The sequence below is a fragment of the Passer montanus genome, unplaced genomic scaffold (assembly GCF_014805655.1).
Source record: "Passer montanus isolate IOZ18808 unplaced genomic scaffold, ASM1480565v1 scaffold43, whole genome shotgun sequence".
NCBI lineage: Eukaryota > Metazoa > Chordata > Aves > Passeriformes > Passeridae > Passer > Passer montanus.
In genome coordinates, this window is record NW_024369151.1 from 2,433,677 (window position 1) to 2,457,788 (window position 24,112).

At 60.8% G+C, this 24,112-nt stretch overlaps 1 protein-coding gene across 3 annotated transcripts in view; it reads right to left on the reverse strand.

Moving 5' to 3' along the window:
• Positions 1 to 23,322, reverse strand: part of NIBAN2 (niban apoptosis regulator 2) — a 32,681-nt gene extending 9,359 nt beyond the window's left edge. For 2 of the 3 annotated variants that reach the window (XM_039720025.1, XM_039720024.1), the window contains exons 1-5: positions 22,934 to 23,322; positions 8,753 to 8,883; positions 4,757 to 4,885; positions 4,569 to 4,674; positions 3,053 to 3,220 (exon numbers count right to left, since the gene is read on the reverse strand). In XM_039720025.1, the coding sequence (XP_039575959.1) occupies positions 3,053 to 3,220; positions 4,569 to 4,674; positions 4,757 to 4,885; positions 8,753 to 8,883; positions 22,934 to 22,988 (589 nt within the window). In that variant the 5' untranslated portion in view covers positions 22,989 to 23,322. The remainder of the gene's footprint in view (positions 1 to 3,052; positions 3,221 to 4,568; positions 4,675 to 4,756; positions 4,886 to 8,752; positions 8,884 to 22,933) is intronic. The other variant, XM_039720026.1, reaches the window with a different exon arrangement.
• Between the last annotated feature and the right edge of the window lie 790 nt (positions 23,323 to 24,112).

The window sequence follows — 24,112 nt, forward strand, 5'->3', positions numbered from 1 at the left end:
AGTCACTGCAGCACCAGGGGGGCTCAGGTGTCACCCCCAGCACCCAGCAGGAGGGGCAGGGCTGGGAGCCTCCACAGGAGGAGATGGGGACAGCAGGCAGGCAGGACAGACGGGAGCTGTCCCACATGTCCCATGAGTGTCCCTGCCGTGTCCTGCCTGTCTGGGCTCTGCAGGACCCTGCCAGGCAGGGAAACACCCCTGGAGAGAACCCTCCAGCCCAGCTCCCCTCCCCATGCCCGGAGGAGGGGATCAGGGCAGGATCTGAGCCTGCTCCAGGGGATCATCCCTGCAGTGCTGACACCTCCCACAGCACCTGGCAGGGCTGGGGACACTGCTGACATGTCCCACAGCACCTGGCAGGGCTGAGGACATGGCCAGGTGTCCAGGAGGGACAGCCTGGGGCAGTGAGCAGATCTCTCCCAGTGCACACAGACTTTTCTAAGGTGATTACAATTAACTCCAAGCCTAAGCAGCTTTTGCTAAGGGGCAGCTTAATAATCAGAAAAAAAAAAACCACTTAGAAAGTAAAATCTGCTCCTTTCTCAGTCTTTGGTGGGAGCCAGAGCTGGGCTGAGCTTCCAGGGGTTGGAGCTGCTCCAGCCATGGAGCTCAGATCCCTCCCAGGTGGGACAATCCTCACCTCCTGTCCCTGCCAGGCCTGGGGCAGGATTTGCCTCCCAAGAGCCTTCCCAAGGTCACTCACTCCAGGCTGAGCCTGGGGACATCCCTGAGCCCATCCCATTCCCTGTGCCCTGTGCAGGCAGGGCTGGTGCAAGGAGCCCCCATGCCACTTCCCAGGGCAAATTTAATGAGTTTCCTTCATTGATGTGTGGTTTAGGGTCTGGAGGGACAGGACACAGGGAATGGCTCCCACTGCTAGAGGGCAGGGATGGATGGGATATTGGGAATTAGGAATTGTTCCCTGGCAGGGTGGGCAGGCCCTGGCACAGGGTGTCCAGAGCAGCTGTGGCTGCCCCTGGATCCCTGGCAGTGCCCAAGGCCAGGCTGGACAGGGCTGGGAGCAGCCTGGGACAGTGGGAGGTGTCCCTGCCATGGCAGGGGGTGGCACTGGATGGGATTAAGATCCCTTTTAACTCAAATCATCCTGGAACAAAGGGTAGGAGTCCTCGGGGTGGGCACTGCCCAGCCCCAGGTGACACCAGACTGGACAAGGGACAGTTTTGGAGCAGCCAGGGGCTCCAGGGACCAGGCTGACCCCGTCTGTGTGAGGAACAGAGCTGCACATCCCCAGTCCTTACAGAGGAGCTGCTGTTACACAAACACAGTCTGAGACAGGGAGCTGAAAATTCCCACACCAATCACAGCCAGAGGCAGAAACAGAGCCTCTAATTTAGAGGGAAAAAAAAAACCCCAACAACCTAAAGTGCTTTCCAACAACAAAAGAGCCTTCATGGAATATGAAACAGGATCCTGGAGCTCCCAGGAGCAGAGAGGGGCAGGAAGGACAATGTCACAGACAAATCTGGGCTGGAGGAATGCGGCACCGAGCCCTCCTTGGCCACTGCCCGCTTGGGAAGGCATTTCCATCACATGCTGAGGAGAAGCAGAGGGAGGAGAGGATTTTCTGGCACACCCATGGCTGGCAGAGGGGTGGTGGAGGGGCCCACACCTCCCCTGTGCCCCTCAGCAGCACCCAGCAGGTGGGAGGGGAATTAGAGATGAAAACCGGGGGTTTGTTAGCAGGAGATCAATTCCTGTTTTATCCAGAGCTGGTTTTGCTCACAGCTGCTGCTCCAGCCAGCACTGGGGGCTCTGGGGTGCTGAGCTCATCCAGAAATGATCCTCAGGGGGACGAGGGGTCACAGCAACCAGCCCCACAAAAAGGAGGGGGCACATTCAGCCCAACGAGCTCAGAGACCCCCAGCACAAAATAAAAAGAGCAGTTTTTCAGGAGATTTAAACCAACATGGGGGGACAGAAACCCTCAGTGCAACCCAGGCTCCAGATCCCACCCTATTACAGCAGCTCTGGCAAAACTGAGGCAAAATTGAGGCTACCCAGGGTTCCCAGGAATTAAAGAAGCATTTAGAAATTGGGCAGAGTTTAAAATACCCATTAAAACACCTAATTTTGTGCAGGTTTCAGCTCTGGCACCACCTTCCTCAGGAAATTTCTCACCATCCCAAGCATGGCCAGCACTTGGGGCTCAGCCCAGGAGTGCCCAGGCCACAGCCAAGCAGGAAAATCGTGTTTTCCTGCCAGAGTATCACTGATGTGGGAGGCAGGTCCTGCCTCCACCCAGCTGCACAGCCCTGCACCCCTGCCCACAGCCCTGCATCCCCTGCCCTGCATTCCTGCCCACAGCCCTGCACGCTTGCCCAGAGCTCTGCACCCCCTGCCCACAGCCCGTGGCCCTCAGGAGGGTTTTGGGGTTTGGTGACTTTAATTAACAAATATTTTCTCCCTCAGGGTGGGAAATGGGCATCAGGGCAGCTCTGGAGCCAGGCTCTGTGCTGGCTTCTGGAAATACTCCCTCATGGGCAGAGGATGGAGCTGGGCACAGGGATGCTCCAGGGAGCTGGGGGGTGATGCTGGCATTGATGAGATACTCAGTCATGGAATCCCAGACTGGTTTGGGTTAAAATGGACCTTACAATCAGCCTGTTCCATGCCCTGCTGTGGGCAGAGGCATGTCCAACTATCCCAGGTTGCTCCAACCTGGCCTTGGGCACTGCCAGGGATCCGGGGGCAGCCACAGCTGCTCTGGGCACCCTGTGCCAGGGCCTGCCCACCCTGCCAGGGAACAATTCCTAATTCCCAATATCCCATACCTCCCTGCCCTCTGGCAGTGGGAGCCATTCCCTGTGTCCTGTCCCTCCATCCCTTGTCCCCAGTCCCTCTCCAGCTCTCCTGGAGCCCCTCCAGGCACTGGAAGGATCTCCCTGGATCCTTCCCTTCTCCAAAGTTCCTCAAGAACTCGCACCCAGCTCCTCCTCATGAGCTGCAGACCATCCCCTCTCCCACAGCCCGGCTGGCCCCTGCAGTCCCTGCAGGAGCAGGAGGGGCTGCAGTGTCCCCAGGTGTCACTCACCGTTGTTGCAGTGCCGCACGCAGTCCTGGAACACCGCCCGCCACTTCTCCTGCTCCTTGCCTGTCATCACACAGAAATAGTAGTGCCGGGCGTAGGGGTGCCACAGCACCAGCGGGAAATCCGTGGGGCACTTCAGGATGGGAGCGTGCCCGGATTTCGGGGTCACACCTGCGGAAAAGCGTGCCTGGGTTGAGGGGGAGATGGGAGATGGGGCTGGGCAGGGACGGGGAGGCTGCAGGGCTGGGGTGTCCTTGCCAGGGCCTTTGATGGGAGTTTTTCAAAAAAAAAAAAAAAAAAAATGCAAAAAGAGCCTCATTTTTCCAAAAAGGAGATCAGAATGAAAATTGAGAAGTAAAATTAAAAGTAAATAAAAATCATGTGGTTGCCACATTTTCCTTCCTATTTTCCTTCCTATTGTTTTCTTTTCTATTTTCCTATTGCCTCCCTCCCTTTCTTCCCTGGTGGCTGTGGCAGGACCTAAGCAGACTCCACACCCCACTGTGGGGTCAGGGCTGTTCTCCTTCCCTACAACCCCACTACCCAAAACCACCACTTCCCAAAGGTGCCCAAAAAAAAAACCCTAAAAAAACCCCATATATCCCAAAAAAACCCCATTCCTGAAGGTCTTTAAGGATTCCAAACCCCAAACCCATCTTTTCTAGAAGGTTCCCAGGGATGCTACACCTCAAATCTGCCCCTTCTAGAATATCTTCAAGGATGCCACACCCCAAACCCACCTTTTCTAGAAGGTTCCCAGGGACAGAACACCCCAGAATCACCCTTTTCTGAAGGGCCTTACCCTTTCCAGTAGGTTCCCAGGGATGCCACACCCCAAACCCACCTTTTCTAGAAGGTTCCCAGGGATATAACACCCCAAAATCACCCTTTTCTGAAGGGCCTTTCCCTTTCCAGTAGGTTCTCAGGGATGCAACCCCACTACCCAAAACCACCACTTCCCAAAGGTGCCCAAAAAAAAAACCCTAAAAAAACCCCATATATCCCAAAAAACCCCCATTCCTGAAGGTCTTTAAGGATTCCAAACCCCAAACCCATCTTTTCTAGAAGGTTCCCAGGGATGCTACACCTCAAATCTGCCCCTTCTAGAATATCTTCAAGGATGCCACACCCCAAACCCACCTTTTCTAGAAGGTTCCCAGGGACAGAACACCCCAGAATCACCCTTTTCTGAAGGGCCTTACCCTTTCCAGTAGGTTCCCAGGGATGCTACACCCCAAACCTACCCCTTCTAGAAGGTCTTTAAGGATGCTACACCCCAAACATTTTCCAGAAGGTCTTCAGGGATGCTACACCCCAAACCCACCCTTTCCAGTAGGCTCCCAGGAATGCTACACCCCAAACCCACCTTTTTTGAAGGTTCCCAGGAATGCTACCCCCCACAATCACCCTTTTCTGAAGGTTCCCAAGGACAGGACACCCTTTTCTGAAGTCCCTCAGGGATCACACCCCAAGCCCACCCGAAGTCCCCAAGGGCTGCCCAGCAGCACGAGGGCCTCACCAGGCAGGCTGTTGTTGACCAGCTCCAGGTACTGCTCCACAGAGGTGAGGACCTTGTAGCCAGCACTGTTGACCAGCACCCGCGGCGGCTGCTCCCGCTCGTAGGCCTGAGCAGGAGAAATGGTCAGGGATGGGGTGTCCATGGGGAATGACCCCGCTGGAGATGGGTGGAAGGGGGGCTGTCCTCACCACTTTGTTCTCGTAGAGGACCAGCCCGTAGTTGTGTGGCACCACGCAGAAGCGGTTCCTCCACTTCTTGTTCTCCTCGATGTACTGGAAGATGTTGCCTGAGTAGATGACGTGGTCCTCCAGTGGAACCTGCAGGGAGGGGACAGGCACGGTGTCCTGGATTGCCAAGCAGTGTGTGTTCTGTCCCCATCTGTCAGAGCTGGGTAGGACCTATTCTGGCTCTGGCAGTGGGTTGTTTGTTCTTTTTTTGTACTATTGCTTTTTAAATTTTAATTTCCTAGTGAAGAACTGTTATTCCTAGTCCCATATCTTTGCCTGAGAGCCCCTTAATGTTCTGACTCTGCCAGTGTTGTTTTGATTTACTGCATTTTTTTGTTTTTATTTTCCTCCCTAGTAAAGAACTGTTATTCCTGCTCCCATATCTATCCCTGAGAGCCCCTTAATTTCAAATTTATAATAATTCAGAGGGAGGAGGTTTACATTTTCCATTTCAAGGGAGGCTCCTGCCTTCCTTAGCAGACACCTGGCTTTCCAAACCAAGACAAGAGGGGATCAGGAGGGGACAGCTCTGCCCTGGGGAGCTCAGCGAGGTCCATCCATGGTGGCCTGGGTGGGTGTTTCTTCTCCAGGGCTGTGCTGAGGGTCTCCACTGCATCATCTCCCAGGGTGGCACAAATTTTGGTGCCTGAATTGGTGCATTTGGAGATGCTTTGAGGGGCACCACAGGCACAGCCCTAGAAAAGCTCCGAGGGGTGGAGCACATGGTGACACCTGTGGTGATACCCCTACCCCTGGCATCTCTCCCTGGGACACACCGAGCTCAGCTGAGCCCCTCCACCTCCCCTGGCTGAGTGGAAGGCTGGAGCTGAGCTCTCCAGCAGCTCTTTCCAGCCCCAGCTGGAATTTCCCTGCCTTGGGGCAGGGGCAGAGTGTGTGCCAGTGCTGCCAGAAGGTCCTGCCAGGGGCATCTGCAGGTGGCAGGAACCAAACCCTGCCCAGCAGGGTCTCCAGATGGGACAGGGCAGAGGAAAAGCAAGAAGCCACCACAGAGAGCCCAGCACCAGATGATGCTCACATGTTCTGGACTCCACTGGGACCAGTGACAGCTTTTTTAAACTAGGAGGGATTTGGAGTGGATTTTGGGAAGGGATTGTTCCCTGGCAGGGTGGGCAGGCCCTGGCACAGGGTGCCCAGAGCAGCTGTGGCTGCCCCTGGATCCCTGGCAGTGCCCAAGGCCAGGCTGGACAGGGCTGGGAGCAGCCTGGGACAGTGGGAGGTGTCCCTGCCATGGCAGGGGTGGCACTGGATGGCTTTAAGGCGCCTTCCAACCCAAACATTCCATGATTCCATGACAGGATTCCCTGACAGGGCCAGGCCAAGGACACCCCGTGCCCCCCCAGCTGTGCGGCCCCTCCCCAGCCCTGCAGCACCTTTTGGCCAGCAGCATTTGCACCATCCCAAACAGCCTGCCTGAGGGAGCCAACAATTTGTCCCAGGAATTTTTATGACCCCAGGAACATAAACAAGAGCTGAGAGCTCTCGTGAGGGCTGGAGCGTGCGGCAGCCGCCTCTTCTGCCCTGGCCACCCACCCTCCACCATGGTGGCCACCAGGAGGGGCCAGCTAGGCTTGGATCCCACCCTGCCCCAGCAGCAGGACCCTGGAGGAGCTTTTCCCCCTCTTCTCCCTTCTCCTGGCTCACAGGAACCTCTCTGCCTTCCCCAAGCCCAGACCACACACCCCCTTGGGATGGGGGAGGTCTGAGAGCAGCTTGGCTGCTCCTCACTGCTCCTCTCTGCTCCTCACTGCTTCCCAAAGCCTTTGGAAGAGGGAAAGGAAGCCCAAAGCCCTGCAGGGCTGGGGCCAGCAGGAGGAATGAGAGCCCAAACCCCAAGGCCACCAGCAGGGATGGGGACAGAAAGGACATGCCAGCTCTGGGGAGTGACCAGTGACTCATCCAAGGGGAATGATCTCCCTAAAGTGGCTCCAGAACCTGTGCCCAGGGCAGACAGCTGGACAGACCAGCTGCTGATGGAATAAACCCAGGCTGAGATCTGACATGGCTCTGGGGACCCTGGAGAACCACCAGCAGAGCTGTCCCCTCCTCACACACCCTCCCCACCCCAGCGAGCACCCAGGGGGCTCCTCCCAGCTCCAGGAAATATTTGGGACAGGCAGGTGTGTGCCAAGCTGTGGGGCTGGGCAGGGAGGGGCCAGGGAGCCCCTGGGCTGCCCAAACCCCTGTCACAGGGCCAGGGGACAGAGGGTGTCAGGGAGGATTTTTCAGGAGCACTGGATTGTTGGAGAGGCCAAATCCAGATGTGTTTATTCCATGTTCTCATTGCTGTTTTATCCTGCTGGTGTTTCAGGTGCCTGAATCATCCTTCACACCCCATTCCTGCTGTCCCACTCTGCCCAGGAGGGCCACCAGTGTCACCCCTGGTGTCACTGCTCCGAGCATCACAGAGCTCACAAAAAAAGGGGAATAAACAAAGAAAACTGAAAAATCCCAGCAGGATGACACCCTCTATCCTTGTGCTATCCACACTTTTTGGGGCATGTTTGGAGGCACAAAGTGCAGCTGGAAATGCCCATCCATTACTGTTGTGGTGTCTGGAGTGTTGGGACATCCCAGTGGCACTGCTGTGTCCCTGGAAAGGCTTGGGCAGCACATGGGACATCCCAGTGGCACTCTCAGGACCCTGGAAGGGCTGGGCAGCAGACAGGACACTGAGCAGGAGGAATTTCTATTTCTACAAGGGGTTTTTCCAAGACTTGCAGTGTCCCTGACCTCCCGACCTCGCTGCTGTCCCTCAGACATTCCTGGGCTGCTTGCTGGAGCTTTTGGATGAAGCAACCAACCTGGGGATGGAGGCACCTCCCGGGGGGGCTGAAGGTATCTGTGGAGCCCAAGGGTGCTGAGGACACCAGGAACCTCCACTCCTTTGTTTTTTCTGACACACCCACACCCAGGCAGGTCCCTGAGGAGATGGGGCACGTCCTGGTGCCTGGGCAAGGTGTCACCTCCATGGGTGGGTCAGGGACACGGCTTCTGTGAGCACCCAGGGCTTGAGGCTGAGCTCAGGGAGGCATTGCCCAGATTCCTTAGCAGAGCCACCCCTTCAAGCTGCAGATAAAAGCTAAGCCTGTGGCCATGTGCAATCACATCCTTTCCTGCTTTCAAGGACAGCAGCTCCCCCAACCTGGCCAGGCAGCACCCCAAGAAAACCACCCCAGGGAGGTCCCCAAGCCATGTCAGCTTGTGAGCAGCCCCGCCTGAGGGAGGGGAAGTGGGAAGGCAGGATCCCACAGAGCCACAGCACCAATCCCATCCCTTTAGCCAGGCAGGACACACGTGGCTGCTGCAGTCAGACCCAGAGCCACCTCTGGGGTCACCTGCCACGGGTTTCCTGTTCCCCCCTAGGGATGTGCCCAGCTGGGAGCAGCACTCACACCCAGGAGCAGCAGGACACTGCCTGGCACATCTGCTCAGGGCTCTCTGGGCACTGAGGGGTCCCCGAGCTGGGGATGGTGCCCTTACCTTGCTGTGGGAAGGAAAGAGAGCTGGGATGAGCCCTTACCTTGTGGGAAGGACAGGGAGCTGGGCTGAGGCTCACCTTGAAGTGGGAAGGACAGGGAGCTGGGATGGAGCCTTACCTTGTGGGAAGGACAGGGAGCTGGGCTGAGGCTCTCCTTGAAGTGGGAAGGACAGGGAGCTGGGATGAGCCCTCACCTTACACTGGGAAGGACAGGGAGCTGGGCTGAGGCTCTCCTTGAAGTGGGAAGGACAGGGAGCTGGGATGAGCCCTCACCTTACACTGGGAAGGACAGGGAGCTGGGCTGAGGCTCTCCTTGAAGTGGGAAGGACAGGGAGCTGGGATGAGCCCTCACCTTACACTGGGAAGGACAGGGAGCTGGGCTGAGGCTCACCTTGTGGGAAGGACAGGGAGCAGGGACGAGGCTCACCTTGCAGGGGAAGGACAGGGACAAGGCTCACCTTGCGGTGCAGCAGCTGGGCCTGCGGGCCCCCGGCGCCCTCGATCTCATAGCGGACGCTGTTGAACAGAGCGACCCCAAACTGCTCCTGGTAGCACCGGCAGAACTCGCCCAGCACCTTCCCCGTCCTCTCTGCAAAGGGACAGCAGAGCCACGTCAGGCATGGGCTGGCTGTGGGCTCTGAGCCCCTCAGAGCCCCCAGACCCCTCCCCAGCACCCCGCTGCAATATAACAGGATATCTGAACAGCTCAGGCCTCAGTGTGCACCAGCCACGCTGTCTGTAACTGTTCTCAAAGCACCCTAAAATTCATCAAAGTTACTAATACATAAACTGTACTAAAATAAGAAAGAAGCTGAGAGACTGCATACCAAGACCCCAAGAACTAAATAACATAAGACTGTAGAACACCTACACAGTAACCAATCACAACCACTAAAAAATGAAGGCAGAAAACAAAAGAACAAAATGAAAACACCAATCAAGAAGTGTAATCTTAGTAATTTATAAAATCTATAAAGGTGTATGTAATATAAACAATAAAGAACTTCTATTTAATAATATTAATCAATTATTCAGCGTCCTAGTTTACACACAATACTGGAAGAGCTTTTGGTGGAGGGACCCCAGCAGAACCCGCTGCCTTCTGCCCTCCCTGTGCAGCCCAGGGCCTGATTCAGGGCCAGGATGATCTCTTTTTTTGGCCTTTCACATTAATTTCATGGATTCCTCTCCCCGGCAGGAAATTCCTGACATTGAGCTGATTCCGGCGGTGCCGGGGCTTCCTGTGCCTTGTGCAGCTCCTGGCCCTGCTCTGGCCACCTCAGCTGGCTGGGGCTGGGGTGAGCCCCCCATTCCCCAGCCCCAACATGACTAGCTCCCCCCGACCCCACTGTGCCCCCACAAAGGGGCTCCCAGGTGTGCTGCTGCAGGGCTGGGATTGGGGTCGGGGTGAGGGACAAGGACAGCCTGGACCCCCCACACTCACCCACGTGAGGCAGGGACCCCCACCAGGACCCCAAACTCCAATCTGGGATGAGTCCAAGGTGCTGGGAAGGCCTGAGCTGCCAGGTACCCCCCTGCACCCCACAGTGGGGTGAGATCCCCTCCATCCCACAGGCAGCCCCTTCCCCAGCAGCCCCGGATGCAGGGGGTGGGGGCACATTGCAAACCCACCCCCAGCAGCAGGGACGGGGCTTTGCCCCCCACAATGTGGCCAGAGGAGCCCCTTGGGCACCCTGACCCACCCAGCACCTCCCCGCCCCTGCCCCAGACCCCACACGGGGGTCCCACACCAAAACCCTATCCTGAAGCATCCCAAGGCTGCAGAAACAACTCCACTCTGAGCTGCTTTTGGCACACAGGGCCTCGACTTTGAACTCCCCAGTCAACTTTGCCCCAGAGCCTGTGAAAAATGAAGAATTTGAGTCTCCTCCAACAATTTCTGACAGCTCAGGCTTGGCCAGAGCGCTGGTGATGGGCGCGGGGAGGACAGGTCCTGGCTTTGCATCCCAGCGCTGGAGCCAGCACGATGCTGGGGGCACAAACCCAGACTAAACAGCCCCCACACCAGCCTGGCACAGCCTGGCAGCAGCCAAAACCTCCAGCAGGAGCCAAAACCTCCAAGAGGAGCCAAAATCTGCAGCAGGAGCCAAAATCTCCTGCAGGAGCCAACCCGGAGCTGCACTGGCAGCCAAGGCAGCACAAGGAGCAGCTTTGCTGCAGGGTGCTGCAAATCCCCACGGGATGAGCAGCTGCAGAGGAAAATGCTGCCCGAGGAGGGATAAACCCATCCCTGAGGAGATGCCAGCACTGCCAGCCACGGGAGCAAACCACAGACCAGCAGCACGTTGTGCCAGGGTGAACCCCCCAAAATAGAAAAAATTCACAGCAAAGGGTGAGACACACACCCCAGCTCATCCCTCTCAGAATTGCTCAGCCTGGATTTTGGCCAGTCCTCCTGGCCTCCACACAGCACCGCTGTTGCAATTCCTGTCTCCCAGGCTGTGTGACTCTGGCCAGGGCTCTGGGCAGCCATGCAGACAGCTGGGATTGGAAAGGACGTTTTGAGGTTTCATTTCCTTTCAGTCCATGGGAAAAAAGGAGCCCCCAGTCCCCGGGCAGGCGAGACGGCTTAGTCACTCATTCTTCCCTGATTAACAGCAGGGCCAATTAGGAGGGTTTAAGTAAATGGAAAAGCAAAAGTCAATTATTTGCAGAGGTTGGAACAAGACTTGCAGTCAAACATCCGAGGTGAGTAAATCTCCCCAGGCTCAGCAGGACACGCTGGGGTGCTGGGGGGATGCTGGGGCCACTGATGCTCCCTGCCTGGTAGCCCTGGTGGCAAGGCCAGGGGAACAAGAGGGACAGGGACCTCTGGAGGTGGCATAACAGTGGAGAGCTAGTGGGGGGCTGTGCCTGAGCAGAGCGTGGGTGCCCATGCTGCCCACCCTGACCCCTCACATCTGGACACCCTGGCAGGGCTGATGTGTCACCCTCAGGAACTGCCTCAGCCGCGCCCTGGCTCCTCAGCAGGCTGAGCAAAGCCTCCCCGAAGAGCTGGGGGCTGTGCAGAGCATTCCCTGCCAGCACAAGGGAGCACTGAGGGCTACAGAGAGCACCCTGTGCTCCAGCTCACCAAAGGCCAAAGCCACCCACGAGTGGCTGTCCCTCCATGAGCAGCCAAGAGCTGCAGGGGTCTGGGGAGAGGGGACACAGCCCCCAAACTGTCACCTGTCCTCAGACCCCTCTGTCAGGGCAGAGGAGGGCAGGGACCCCGCAGCCAACACTACTTGGGTGTGTGCTCAGCCAGCCACAAAGCGCTCTGGCACACAGGAGCACCGCAGGGACCTGCCAGGGCCCCATGTCTTTGGCAGCCACCCCCCCAGTGCTTTCCCAACACCCCTGTTTGCTCTGGGACCAGCACCCACACCCTGCCCCTGCCACCACCCCGTCCTGGCACACCCAGAGGGGCGGCTGGGCTGGCACAGGCCCTGGCACGTCCCGCTGGCTCCTGGCAGGGGGAAGCCACTGTGGGGTTCCAAGAGCAGCGGCAGCACCGACGCCTGGCTCGGCAGGATCCCTGTGTCAGCACCTCTGGTGACAGAGCTGCTCTGTCCCCAGCCCCCCTGCTGCCTCTCGGTGACTCAGGCACACGTGGTGGCTCCAGCAGCAGGGACATGAAGGGGCTGCACAGCCCAGAGGGCACAGAGAGCACCCAAACCCCAAACAGGGCGGGGTACGGGGTGGGGTGGCAAGGACACAGCAAGGACAGGGTTCAGGCAGACCACAGCAGCTCCCAGCCACGCTCCAGCCCTCCCTGCCAGGTCCCCAGGGCCCCCACACGGTGCTGGCATCACCCAGGCAGGCTGTGCTGTGGGCACAGCAGGGCACAGGGACAGAGCAGGGAGCACAGGTGTGTCCCTGTCTAGCTGAGCCTGAGGCTCCTGTGGCTGAAACCAGCCGGGAGAGGAGGCTCCTCTCCTGCCCAGCCCCGTGAGCAGAGCTGTCACCCAGGGCAGGGTGACGGGCAGGGCACAGCCCCGGGGCAGTCAGTGCCCAAGGGCAGGCACAGCCCTCGCGTGCTCAGGGGTCACGGCCCGGCCAGGGCAGCCCTGCTGGCTCTTGGTTCCCCTGAGCCAGGGCAGGAGGTGGGTTTTGCCTTCAGGATTCCAAAGGCAAACTGTCCAAGCTGGTCCAGCTGCCTGGGCTGGCTGTGTCCTGCCCTTGGAAGCATCTCCAGCCCCATAATCAGCCCCACACACGGAATCAGGGATTGCTCTGGGCTGGAAGGGACCTTGAACATCATCTCCTTCCACCCCTGGCATGGCAGGGACACCTCCCACTGTCCCAGGCTGCTCCCAGCCCTGTCCAGCCTGGCCTTGGGCACTGCCAGGGATCCAGGGACAGCCACAGCTGCTCTGGGCACCCTGTGCCAGGGCCTGCCCACCCTCCCAGAGAACAATTCCTAATTCCCTAAGCCCCCTCTAACCCCACTGTCTGTCAGACTGAAGCCATTCCCTGTGTCCTGTCCCTCCATGCCTTGTCCCCAGTCCCTCTCCAGCTCTCCTGGAGCCCCTTTATGCCCTGGCAGGGGCTCTGAGCTGTCCCTGAAGCCTTCTCCTCTCCAGGTGAGCACCCCCAGCTCTCCCAGCCTGGCTCCAGAGGGGCTCCAGCCCTGGAGCAGCTCCGTGCCCCCTCTGGATCTCTCCAGCACAGACAACACTGAGGCAGCAGCCAGCTCTGCTCCCCACCTCCATCTGACCAGAGCCAGCCCCAGCTGTAAGGGGTGAGGGAAAAGCAACCCAGGAGCTGCAGGGGTGACCCAGAGCCCTGATCACCTGCAGCCCAGCCCTGACCTTGCCCTTCCCTCCCTGCTGCGTTTGCTGCCTGCAGGCTGTTCCAGCAGGGTGGGAAGAGCAGAGCTCCAGGAGCCCACGCCACAGCCCCAGGCTCACAGAGAGCCCCCCCAGCACCACAGTGTGTCCAGAGCTCATTTTCCTCATTGCCCTTGAGATCATGTGAAATGGGAGTGCTGCTGGAAACAGCCCAGGCCCTGGGCAGCCCAGTCAGCAGATCCAGCCATGGGGAGGTCAGTCCTGCACAGGTTTGGCCAAAATTTCCTTGTCCTTCCTCCTCCTCCTCATTCTTGCTCTGCTCAGCACACCCAGGACCTACAGGGGTATCAGGGGATGCTGCGTGTCCCTGGTGGGACAGAGCTGATGGGGACAGGGACGTGGCTGAGCCCAGGTGTGTCCCCAGAGCTGGGCAGCTGCTCCCCAAGGCAGTGGGAGCAGAGCTCTGGGGCTGAGGGGCAGCAGCAGCACAGGCACACCCAGCAGCAGGGAAGGACCTGGTTTGGGCTGGAAGGACCTTACAGATCATCCAGTGCCACCCCAGCCACTCCTCCCACTGTCCCAGGCTGCTCCCAGCCCTGTCCAGCCTGGCCTTGGGCACTGCCAGGGATCCAGGGGCAGCCACAGCTGCTCTGGGCACCCTGTGCCAGGGCCTGCCCACCCTCCCAGGGAAGGATTTCTTCCCTATATAACACCTAATTATATGACACCTAATTATATATAACACCTTCCCTATATAACACCTAATCCATTCCCCCTTGTCCTGCCACTACAATTCCTGATGTAAATCCCTCTCTGGCTTCCTTGTGGCCCCCTCAGAGGTCCCTGGAGACCTCCCAGGCCCTTCTCTCCTCCAACACACACCCACCCACCCCCGAGGGCTCACACAGCCCCGGGAGGGGCAGCTGGCCAACCCCAGGGGCAACTCCTGCATCCTCCTCCAGGCCACATCCCCTCTGGCACCCACAGCCCTCAGTGTCCACTGCCCCCACATCTGTGCAGGGGCTGAGGTGCCTTTGGAAGCCAGCCCTCTGCAGAAGGCCCTGGCATGATGGAAAATCATGGAATAACAGATTGGTTTGGGTTGGAAGGGAGCTCAAAGCTCATCCCATCCCAATCCCTGTCACACACTGTCCCAGGAGTGGAGTGACAGCAGGGGCTGCAGCAGGGTGCCCAAACCCCTGTGGATGCCACAGGGATGCCTCCCCCAAGGCAGGGAATTTTTCTCTTGGTTCAGAAAAAATTAAGAGAAACAAAAAGGCCAAAGCAGCTTGTTGAAGCAGAAGCCCTGGGCTGGGAGGGCAGGGCCTGGCTGGCTCCAGCCCTGTGGGACAGCCACACTCCCCTGGCCCCAAGCTGTGTCCCCTGTCCCCCTACCAGGGAGGTGACAGGGATGTGCCTGCAGGGCAGTCAGGAGCAGACACAGGAGGTCACATCCTCATGTCCCTGTGCTGGGGCTCCCTGCCCTGGGACAGTCCCTCTGTGCATGGTGCTGGTGGCCCGTGACGTGGTGGGACAGGTGACCCGTGGGCAGTGTGTGCTGGCCTGGCCAGTTTGCCCAGGCTGCTGGGGGAGGAGTTAATTACTAATTTAGCCCGTAAATGATTAGTGAGCGGGGGCGGGCTGCTGGGGGGAGCACAGGCTCCAGAGCAGTGGCACTGACAGGGACAAGCACCACGGTGGCACTGACAGGGCCAGCGATGGCCTGGGTGGCTCTTCCAGAAAGGGAAACAAAGCCACTGCAGGGAGGCTGATGCCACTGCTTGTCCCCAGGTCACTCCTCTCACTGGGGCTCTCTCTGCTGCCTGCTCCAGGCACACCCTGGCTGTTCCCACTGTCCCTTGGCCATGCCCTGTCCCAAATCCTGGCATTATGCAGACAGGGTGTGGGGGCATCCCCTGAGGCACTGCACGGTGAGGATGGGGTGCACACATGGATGGGGGCACAGGATGCCACAGATGAGGTGCCCAGGGCACCCCACAAGCAGCACCCAGACAGGAGGACCCACGGCCAGGGACTCTCTTGGCTCATCCCAGCAGGAATTTGGGACAGACTGACAGCAGGAGATGGCTCCAGGCAGGCTGAGCAGCAGCACAAGGAACAGTGCCACTGTGGATGGGGCACAGGAATCCTGCAGAGCCAACGGGGCACCCAAAGGGTTAAGCCCCAGCCAGCAGTTTAGGGTTTCGGGAATTTGGATGTGAGCTCATTTCCACCCAGAAACACAAACTCCTTCACAGGGGCCTGACTCAGCCCAGCTGAGCATCCCGAGGAGGTGCCAGCACTGGGGGAAGTTGGCACCAGTTCCTCACCCGGGGGCACTGGGACAGAGCAGGGGCTGGGGGAGGTTCTGTTCCTGAGCAGGGCCAAACCCGGGGGCTGACCCAGCAGCTCTTGGTATTTCCCCCTGTCATACAAACCAGGAGAGGCTGGAACACGGAAAGCAAAGTGGGGAGAGCGAAAACTGGCAGAGTTTCCCCTCTGACCTCCTTGAACCCAAACACATCCTTCACCCAAACCCACCCAAACCCACCCGGGTATTCCTGCTGCTGTCAGGACTGGGGCTGAGCTCGACTGACAAGTGGGGAGCAGAAGCTGCTCTGATGCCAGGCACCGCTCAGCACCAGGGAGCTGGCAGGACAGGGGCACTGCCAGGCTCCAGCAGCACGCCAAAATCCATGGGGAACATTTTCAGAATAGCAGGCACTGCCCGAAAGCAGCTGAGCAGGGCCGGGGGTGGGCAGGCAGCACTCACGCTCGGGTTGCCCTGTGACTCACCGCGCTGGGAAGGGTGGGCTGAGCAGCAGGAAGGGATGAGGCGGCGGAGCCCCGCCGGAGAAACCAGCTGGGGCCAGGCCTGAACCGGTTGATCCTCTCTCGCCCTGCCTGAGCCATGCCGGGCTCTGCCCCCAGATGAGTCAGAAGCGCCCGTGGTGCCAGCGCAGGGCTGGGGCACCTGCCGGGGACACGGCTCTGCCCGCGGTGCCCCATCCCGGCAGTGTCCCCCGGCCAGCCGGCACCCCTGGGTGTCCCCAGGGCTCTGTGCCCACCCTGCAGCGCCCAGCCCATCTCTGGCACCTCGCCCTGCCCTCCCAGCCCAGCCCGGCCTGCCCGGACACAGCCGTGGCCCCCGGCAGGCCCTGCGAGGCTCCGGGGCCAAGCGCGGCAGCTCCTCAGGCTCCGAACAGCTGAAAAACACGGACACCGCCACCCTCGGGCAAGCTCTGCCCACCTTCTGCTGCTCCTTTGGACACCGCTGCTCCTCTCCGCAGCCCCCGAGCCAGGGCCAGCCCCTTCCCGGGGCCCGGGTCACCGCGGCCCGCCAGGACACGGCCTAGGGCCCGCGGCATTTTCCTCTGCCATGGATGCCGGCGTCCTGCTGCTCCTGGAACAGGGCAGCGAGGGGCTGTGCGTGTGAGGAATGTGCCGTGAATAACAAATAAATAACAAATAACAAATGCAGCGCGGCTCCCAGCAGCTCTCGGGGCTGCGTTGAGGGCCTGCCCTGAGCCTCCCTGCCCAAACACATCCGAGGGATGGGGCAGGAGGAGATCCCTGCCCACAGCCAACCTGCAAACCCCTTTGCCCTTGGAGCAGCCTTTGAGGCAGTGCTGCAAAGCCAGGTGGCCTCAGGTGGGTTAAAGCCACCCCAGAGTGCCACCAGCAGAGGTGACTGCAGTCCCAGGACTGCCAGGATATGTCCCTTGGACAGGCAGGTGGTGTGGGAGGATGGAGCATGAAACCATGCTGAACACCAACCCCAAACCCCGAGCTAGACCAGCAGGCACTGCCCTCATCCTGGCCACAGCCACACCACCCCACGTGTCCTGTGTCCCCCTGGGTGCCACCAGCACCCGGGTAGGGTGGAGAAGAGCTGCCACCCCTCTGGCTGTCCCCACAGCAGGGTGGGACCCAGCACCACCCAGATAAGGCCCGGCTCATCCCCCAGCACCGGCCGGGCCGCATTGCATCCATCCCTGGGAATGGCGCAATCCCGCCGTGCTGAGCCGAGCCCAGCTGAGCCCGGCCCGGCCGAGCCAAACCCAGCCAAGCCGAGCCAAGCTGAGCCATGCCAAGCTGAGCCGAGCCAATCCCAGCTGAGCCAGGTGTGCACTGGCATCCACACCCTCCTGCCATCCCCTGCCAGCTGGGGACGGGGAGCTGAGGTCCCCACAGTAAAGGGGACACGGCAAACTTGGCCATCTCCCCCAGCTGGGCTGGGCTGTCCTTGCTCTGGGATGTCCCAGGGCTGTGTCCCTTGTGTCCCCTCATGCCCAGCCCCAGGAGAGGGGCTGAACCTGGCACACTGTCCCTGTGCCCAGCTGGACAGCGCCAGTGGGAAACCCAATCCAGCCCCAGGGGAAGAGACCAAACAAAGATTTTTATGTGCATCTAAAAAACAACCCAACCTCGAGGGATTTGAAGAAAACAGAGCTGACCCTGTCCTGGAGCTGTCCTGGAGCTCCCTCCCTGCGGCTGGGGAGGGTCCTGTGTCCAGCTCCTCCATACCCATCCCACAGGATACTGAGCCACCACAATTTTGGGGTCTGGGAGCTGGCTCACCCCAGCTTTGGGCAGAAAAACCTCTCAAGGGGCTGAGCAGAGCTCAGGAGAAAGGAAGCCAGGACGAGTGTCCTGTGCCCCAGAGCCAGCAGCACAGTGGGAGATGGGTGAGATCCTGTCCCAGGCCTCTGTCACCTCCGGGGCAGTGTCCCATCCATCCTGCACATCCCATCAGGGACGCCCCTGGTGAAGGGGTCCGAGCTCCCCAGAGGAATTCCCCAGAGATCCCTGCCAGAGAAGGGCAGAAGGAGACAAAGCAGGGCAGGAGGGCATGGCAGAGGGCAGGGAGGCAGGGAGAAGGGCACTGTGCTCTGCCAGAGCTGGGACCTGTGTCAAATGTCGCTGCTCTTTCTCTTTGAAAAGGGGGAAAAGGTGGAGTTTTATTCCTTCCTCCCCTGCCGGTCCAGGAGGCTGGGAGGAAGCAAGGACTGCTCTGCTCTGCCCCTTCCTCCCCTCCTGGCCCCACACTGGGCTCTCCACGGAGCCATGCAGGCACGTCCAGGCAGGGGACAAGGCTCCACAGCTGGGGAGGGGACACGGCCCCTGCTTGGGGACCTCAGCAGATGGGCTCTGGGGGCTGCAGCCCCAGCAGGAGGTGACACTCCCCAAAAACTGGGTGGTAGGAGCATTGCTGGGTCCTGCAGGGGCAGAGCAGCTCCTGGAGAGGTGTGAAGACACCCTGGCCCGTGAAGTGCCCCTGCATGAACAGCCCTGCATCCCTCCAGCCCTGCTTCCTGCTGGAAAGGGGAGGCACAGGAGCCTGGCTGGGGCTGGCAGGGGCTGTGCCAAGGGGCACCGAGCCCCTCTGAGCTCTCAGCCAGCCCCTGCAGTGATTTGGGGAGGAGGGGAGGCAAAGCCTTGGGAAATCCCAGCTCCTGGCTGTGTCCTTGGGTGGGAAATGGATTTGGAGAGAATTTGTAGAGCTTTAAGGCATTTACAGCATGGTGTGGCTAAAGGTGATAGGCCAAGAAACACTTAATAATGCATTGTAATTAGGAAATAGCTTCTGATTGTGATGGTGTGAATTATAAAATCTGTATTGTCTCACCTTTCACATGAGACTAAAAATAGAATTAAAGCTTTTAAAATGGCTCTCAGTTGCCCCATCTCTGGGTCAGAAAAGGGTATAATCTAGGCCAGAAAAGGGCTTAATCCAACATCCCTGTGGTGGGTTTTGGGGCGTCTGATACTGCTGTGGAGGTGTCCTGCTCTGGGGGTGTTTTTCTCCCCCCGGGCTGGCCCGAGGACAGCTCTGAGCTGCCACCCCGGCTGTTCCTCCTGTCCCAGCGCTGCTGCTCCCCGGCAGACAGGGATCCCCTCCCTGCGTGTCCCAGCCTGCTCCAGCCCAGCCTCTGGCTAAACCCGCCCGGGGGAGGCAGGGGAAGCCCTCCCGAGGGAAGGCAGCTCCTGCCCCGGGGCTGAGCGGGGCACGGCCGGCAGCGCTCCCGTGGCAAGGCCACCAGAGCCGTGTCCCCTGCCCCGACACGCTGGCTCCGAGAGCCCCGTGCCCCGACACGACGGCTGCAGGTAAAGCCCCAGCTTGCCAGAACCAGCCCTCGCCGCTGGCAGGGAGCCCTGACATGCCAGGGGAGTTATTTATTTGGCGATGAAAGACACACGTTTCATTGGGAGAAATCTCTCCACGGCTGCAGCGCCCTCGGAGCCTCCCTGCACGGCTCCCCCCGGGGCAGGGTGAGGGCTGCAGCCGCAAGACCAACCCCAGAGCCCGGCAGCCTCCACCTCCCACACCGGCTGGGGCTGAGCTGTGGCAAAGGCTGGGAAATGAGTGTCACGCTTAGGGAAGCCACAGCGAACCTCCTCCTGCAGCCAGCAGCCTCCACCCCCGGGGCACGCCACAGCCTGGTGCCTTCTGGCGTTTGCCAGGCACCTCTGGAGCTGGCCCTGCAGCCCAGCTCATCCCATCCCATCCCATGGATCCCATCCCATGGATCCCATCCCATCCCGACAAGGCTCCTTGGAGCAGGGAGGCTGCAGGTCCCGCCCCAGGGATGAGGCTCGGTGTCACCTCCGCGTGGGCTGCTGCCTGTGGAAGTCCTACCCCGAAATTAGCAGCTGCTTCACCCCGTAATTAACGGGCTGGTGACTCCCGGAGATGCCAGAGCAAGGTGTGAGCTCCCAGGGACCCTCCCTGTGCTGCCACCCACCCCCACATCCCTCTGCCGTGGAGACATCCAGCAGCTCCTGCTGCCTCCCTGGGTGTTGTCACTCACCCAGGATGGCACCCAGGGGCTCCTGATGCATCCCTGGGTGCTGCCACTCACCCAGGATGGCACCATGGGGCTCCTGCTGCACCCCGGGGTGCTGGCACTCACCCAGGATGGCACCCAGGGGCTCCTGCTGCACCCCTGGGTGCTGGCACCCCTGGGCTCAGGACCAGCAGCTCCACCCAGAGCTGCTGCCAGCCCTGCTTCAGCTCAGCCCCCAGGAGAAGGGGACCATGGGATGCTCCAGGGAAGCACCATGATTCCAGCATGAGGGAAGAGCTCATCCAGTCCCATGCTGAGAGCACCCACTGCCCTGGGTATGAGAGAACACTGCAAAACTCCACCCAGTGACACCCTGGCTTCCCAGGACACCCATCCCTGCCACCCTGGGGTGCCCAGGTGACGGTGCCCACGCTGGGCATCCTTGCACAAGGAGGGTGAGCCAGTCCCTGCCCCAGCCCACAGAGCAGCTTGGGAACAACTCCCAACCCACATCAGGGAGGAAGAGGAGGAGGAGGAGGAGGAGGAGAGCAGCCGAAGGGTGTTGACAAACAAACTGGCTGACTCAGGCAGGAAGATGTGCAGAGCAGGGTGGCAGGAGGGAGCACGGGTCAGAGAGACCCTGCAGAAGGGAATGCAGGATCACACCTGTGCATCACACACCTGGCTGCCCTGACAGCCCCGAAGCTGGCAGGGACCTGCCTCTGGGACTGCCTGGAGCCCTCCAGCCCCAGCTGGGAGGAAAGACCCTGCTCCTGAGCCACCCAAGTCACACGTGTGGCTCATGACTTCTGGGAGCCATTGGCACGAGCCTCACACAGCCACCATCAAATGGGCTGGGACAGGGCATGGCACCTGCCCAGCCTGGGCACTGTGGGCATGGCAGGGCTGGTGCCACCTCCCTCCTGCTTCACCCCATTCCCAGGAGGGGCACAGGTCTGGGCCAGGCTCTCCCCAGCAGCTCTGCTGCTCTCAGGGGCTGCAACCTCGGGAAGCACTGCCAAACCCAAGGAGCTCCTGTCCCTCCAGCAGCCTGGGGGCATGGGGGCCTGGGCAGCACATCCAAACCCCCCAGATTTGGGAGGACAACTGGGAAAAGCTGCTTGGAGAAGGGCTGGATCCCTCCTGGGGCAGCAGCAGTGGAGAACAGGCCGAGCTAGGCAGGAAAACCCGGAGTTTTCCCCGCCACGTTGCTTTGCATGCCTGACAGCAAGTCGTGCCTTGCCTGCTGGGCTCCAGCCCCTCCCAGCTCCGGGGGCTCCCCAGCTAGCCAGGAGCCCTGGCAGGAGCACAGAGGTGCTCCAGGAACCCAGTTTGCCCCAGTCTCTCCCAGGGAGGTGTCCCAGTACAGGTGTGTGTCCCCCTTGCTCACCCAGCATGGCATGGACATGTCCCAGCACAGTCTCCATAATCCTCCTCCACAGGAATCTTCCTCAAGAAATCTTTTTTTTTTTTTTTCCTCATGAAAACTTTTTCCCATGACAAGCTCTCTGCAGTCCCCAAGCATGGGTTAAATCCCACCCCGGGCTAAGAGCTCAGCCCCTGGCAGGGTGCAGCCATCCAGCCTGGCCTTGCAAACACCCAGTCCCTGACCCAGCAGAGACAGATTCCTGCACAGGAAACCCAGCCAGGCTTCTCCTTGTTATTCTTCAGGATTAGGATCACAGGGGCTTGCACGGGGAGCTATCTGTGCACAGACAATCTCAGCAAGTTCCAGAGAAATTCAGGATGTGCTTTGGATCCAAACACGCCACAGGCAGCCCCGACCCGGTGCTCAGCCGGGCTGAGCTTTAACTAATGCAAGATGAAAACCCCAGAGCGAGTTCCAAGCTCTCCTTCAAAGCTCAGAAACCTGCTGGCGTCCTGCTGAGCCGCATACCACGTAAGCATTCCTGCCAGGATGGGGCCTGGCAGGGCGGATGGGCTGCACGGCGAGACAGCCGTCCCTGTGCCAGCCCCACGGCAGCTCCAGCAGCTCTTCTCCCAGAGCCCTTGGGGACAAAAGGACTTCAGAGCCACTCCCGCGGCTTTATGGCCGCGACAGAGGAGCGATACGGCGGAGCCACCTCCAAACCATGGGCGCTGCCCAGCCCTTGAGCTGCCGGCCAGACGCACAAGGTCCAGCTCGAAGCCACCCTCGGCTGTGACACCCGCTGCTGCGGGGGTGGCTTCACCCACTGGAGACGAGGTTTTGCCAGCCTGGGGACTGAAACCAAAGCTGGAACATGAAAGGGCTCGGAGGTCACGTCCTGCCCGCTCAGAAGCCCCGGGGAGCCAAGCGCCCGCATCACGAGTGACGCAAAGTGGCCTGCGGGAGCCCGGCACGGCGACAGGGGGTGACCCCGCTCACAGGGGTCAGGGGTGTCACCACAGACCCCAGTTAGCAGCGCTGAGCCCCCAGCCACGGCCTCACACGGTCCTGCCGTGCAGAGCCGTCACCCCGCGCTCCCCGGGCAGCTCCGGGCGCGCATCCCGAGCCGGGGGCGCGGCGCCGCCGCCCCGGGACACTCGGGCTCTCAATGACCCCATTGTCACCCTGCCGGTGCCACGGAGCTGCCGGGGGCACTGCTGTGTCCTGCCTGGAGCCAGCCAGGGGTGCAAGCAGCGCAGAGCCTCGGAGGGGGGGTTTCCTAAGGGTCTCCCGGCGCTGTGAAGGGGGATGAGGCTCCTCTGCCAGCCAGCGCCCGCAGTGCCCGTGCTGACAGCGGTGTCCCTGCGCTTCCAGCATCCCCCCGAGCCCAATTCCCTCTGCCCTCCCCGCAGCCCCAGGGGTCCCCGAGCCCCGCCGCCAACACAAACACCCCGGCACAAGGCAGCCTTTCATTTGGGAGGCACCTCGGGTACCCCCCGAGCCGTGCCGAGGCAAAACCGCGGGGAAACTAAAAATCACAAAGTTTATAGAGCGAGAGAGAGGCGAAGAGCAGGCGTGGGGTCCCGGGAAGACTGAGCGGAGGGGTTCCCAAAGGGCTTGAAGGAGGGATGGGGAGATGCCGGGGGTCTCCCCAGGATGAGCGGAGCGGGGGGCGCGCCGGGGGCTCACCCGCGATGTGCTGGCGGCGACCCTCGTCCAGGTGCGTGGAGACCACATCTCCCATGGCGAGCGGAGCCGGGCCGGGCCGGGCGGCGGGAGGAGCGGCAGGAGGAGGAGGGAAGAGGGAGGAGGAGGAGGAGGAGGAGGAGGAAGAAGGCAGAGCTCGAGGCGGCCCGGCAGCACGGCGCCCCACGGCCCATCCCGGCCACTCCTCCCGCACCGCCCCGCGTCCCGCCCGCCGCCCCCGGCCGCGGGGAGAGGCTGCGAGTGTCCCCCCGCCGGCAATTAGCGCGGCTAATTACCCGGCGGGGGGGATGGGCAGGATGGGGGAGGGGGCCGTGCCCCCAGCCGGGAGCTGGGCAGTGCCCGGTGTCCCCCCGCAGCGCCACCGGGAAAACCGGCTCGGAGCTGGCACGGCATTGCGACACCCGGGCTCCGTGCCACCTGCTGGCCTCGGTGCCCAACCGGAGAGCGGGCTGGGAGCCGGCCGGGGGTGCGGGCACAGCGAGGGGCCCTCGGCCTCCCCGGCCCGGCGGAGAACGGGATGGGAGCGCTGGAGGGGATCTGAAACCCCCCCAGCCGCAGGAGCTGTCCCGGGATGGGGGCTGGCATCTCCCGGGAGCGGAGCAGGGGGCACACTCAGAGCGGGACACTGCAACCGGGAATGTGCCAGCCATCGTGCCGAGTCCCCTCGGACACGGCCGGGGAGGAAGCGGCGGGAGCCGGGGAGCTGGAGGAAGCGCTGGAAAAGCTCCTCCTTCCTCTGGGGCTGCTGCGGCTCCATTCCCGAGCGCAACAGGCGGAAACAGCCGCGCAGGAGCCGCGGCGCTGCCCGGGCACGATCCGCGGGCAGGAAAGGCCTCGCCGCCGTCATTCTCAGCAGCTCGGGGTGTGACCGAGCGAGGAAGAGGAGGAAGGAGGAGGAAGGAGGACGTGACCAGAAAGTTGAAGCCGTTCCCAGCTGCAGGGCGGCTCCGGGGAGTCGCTGCCGAGGTGGATGCACGCTCGGGGTCCCTGGATGCTTCCAGACCTCTGGAAGCCGGGGCTGGGCTGGGCGATGCTCGGCTCAGCCGCTTGGCTCGGTGCGGGGCAGCCAGCGTGGAAACGGCTCCGGGAGGCTTTTCCTTGTTTACCCGGGAGCGGTGGGAGGGAGGGCTGGAAGTGGCCGGGCTGGGAGCGAGGCATCCT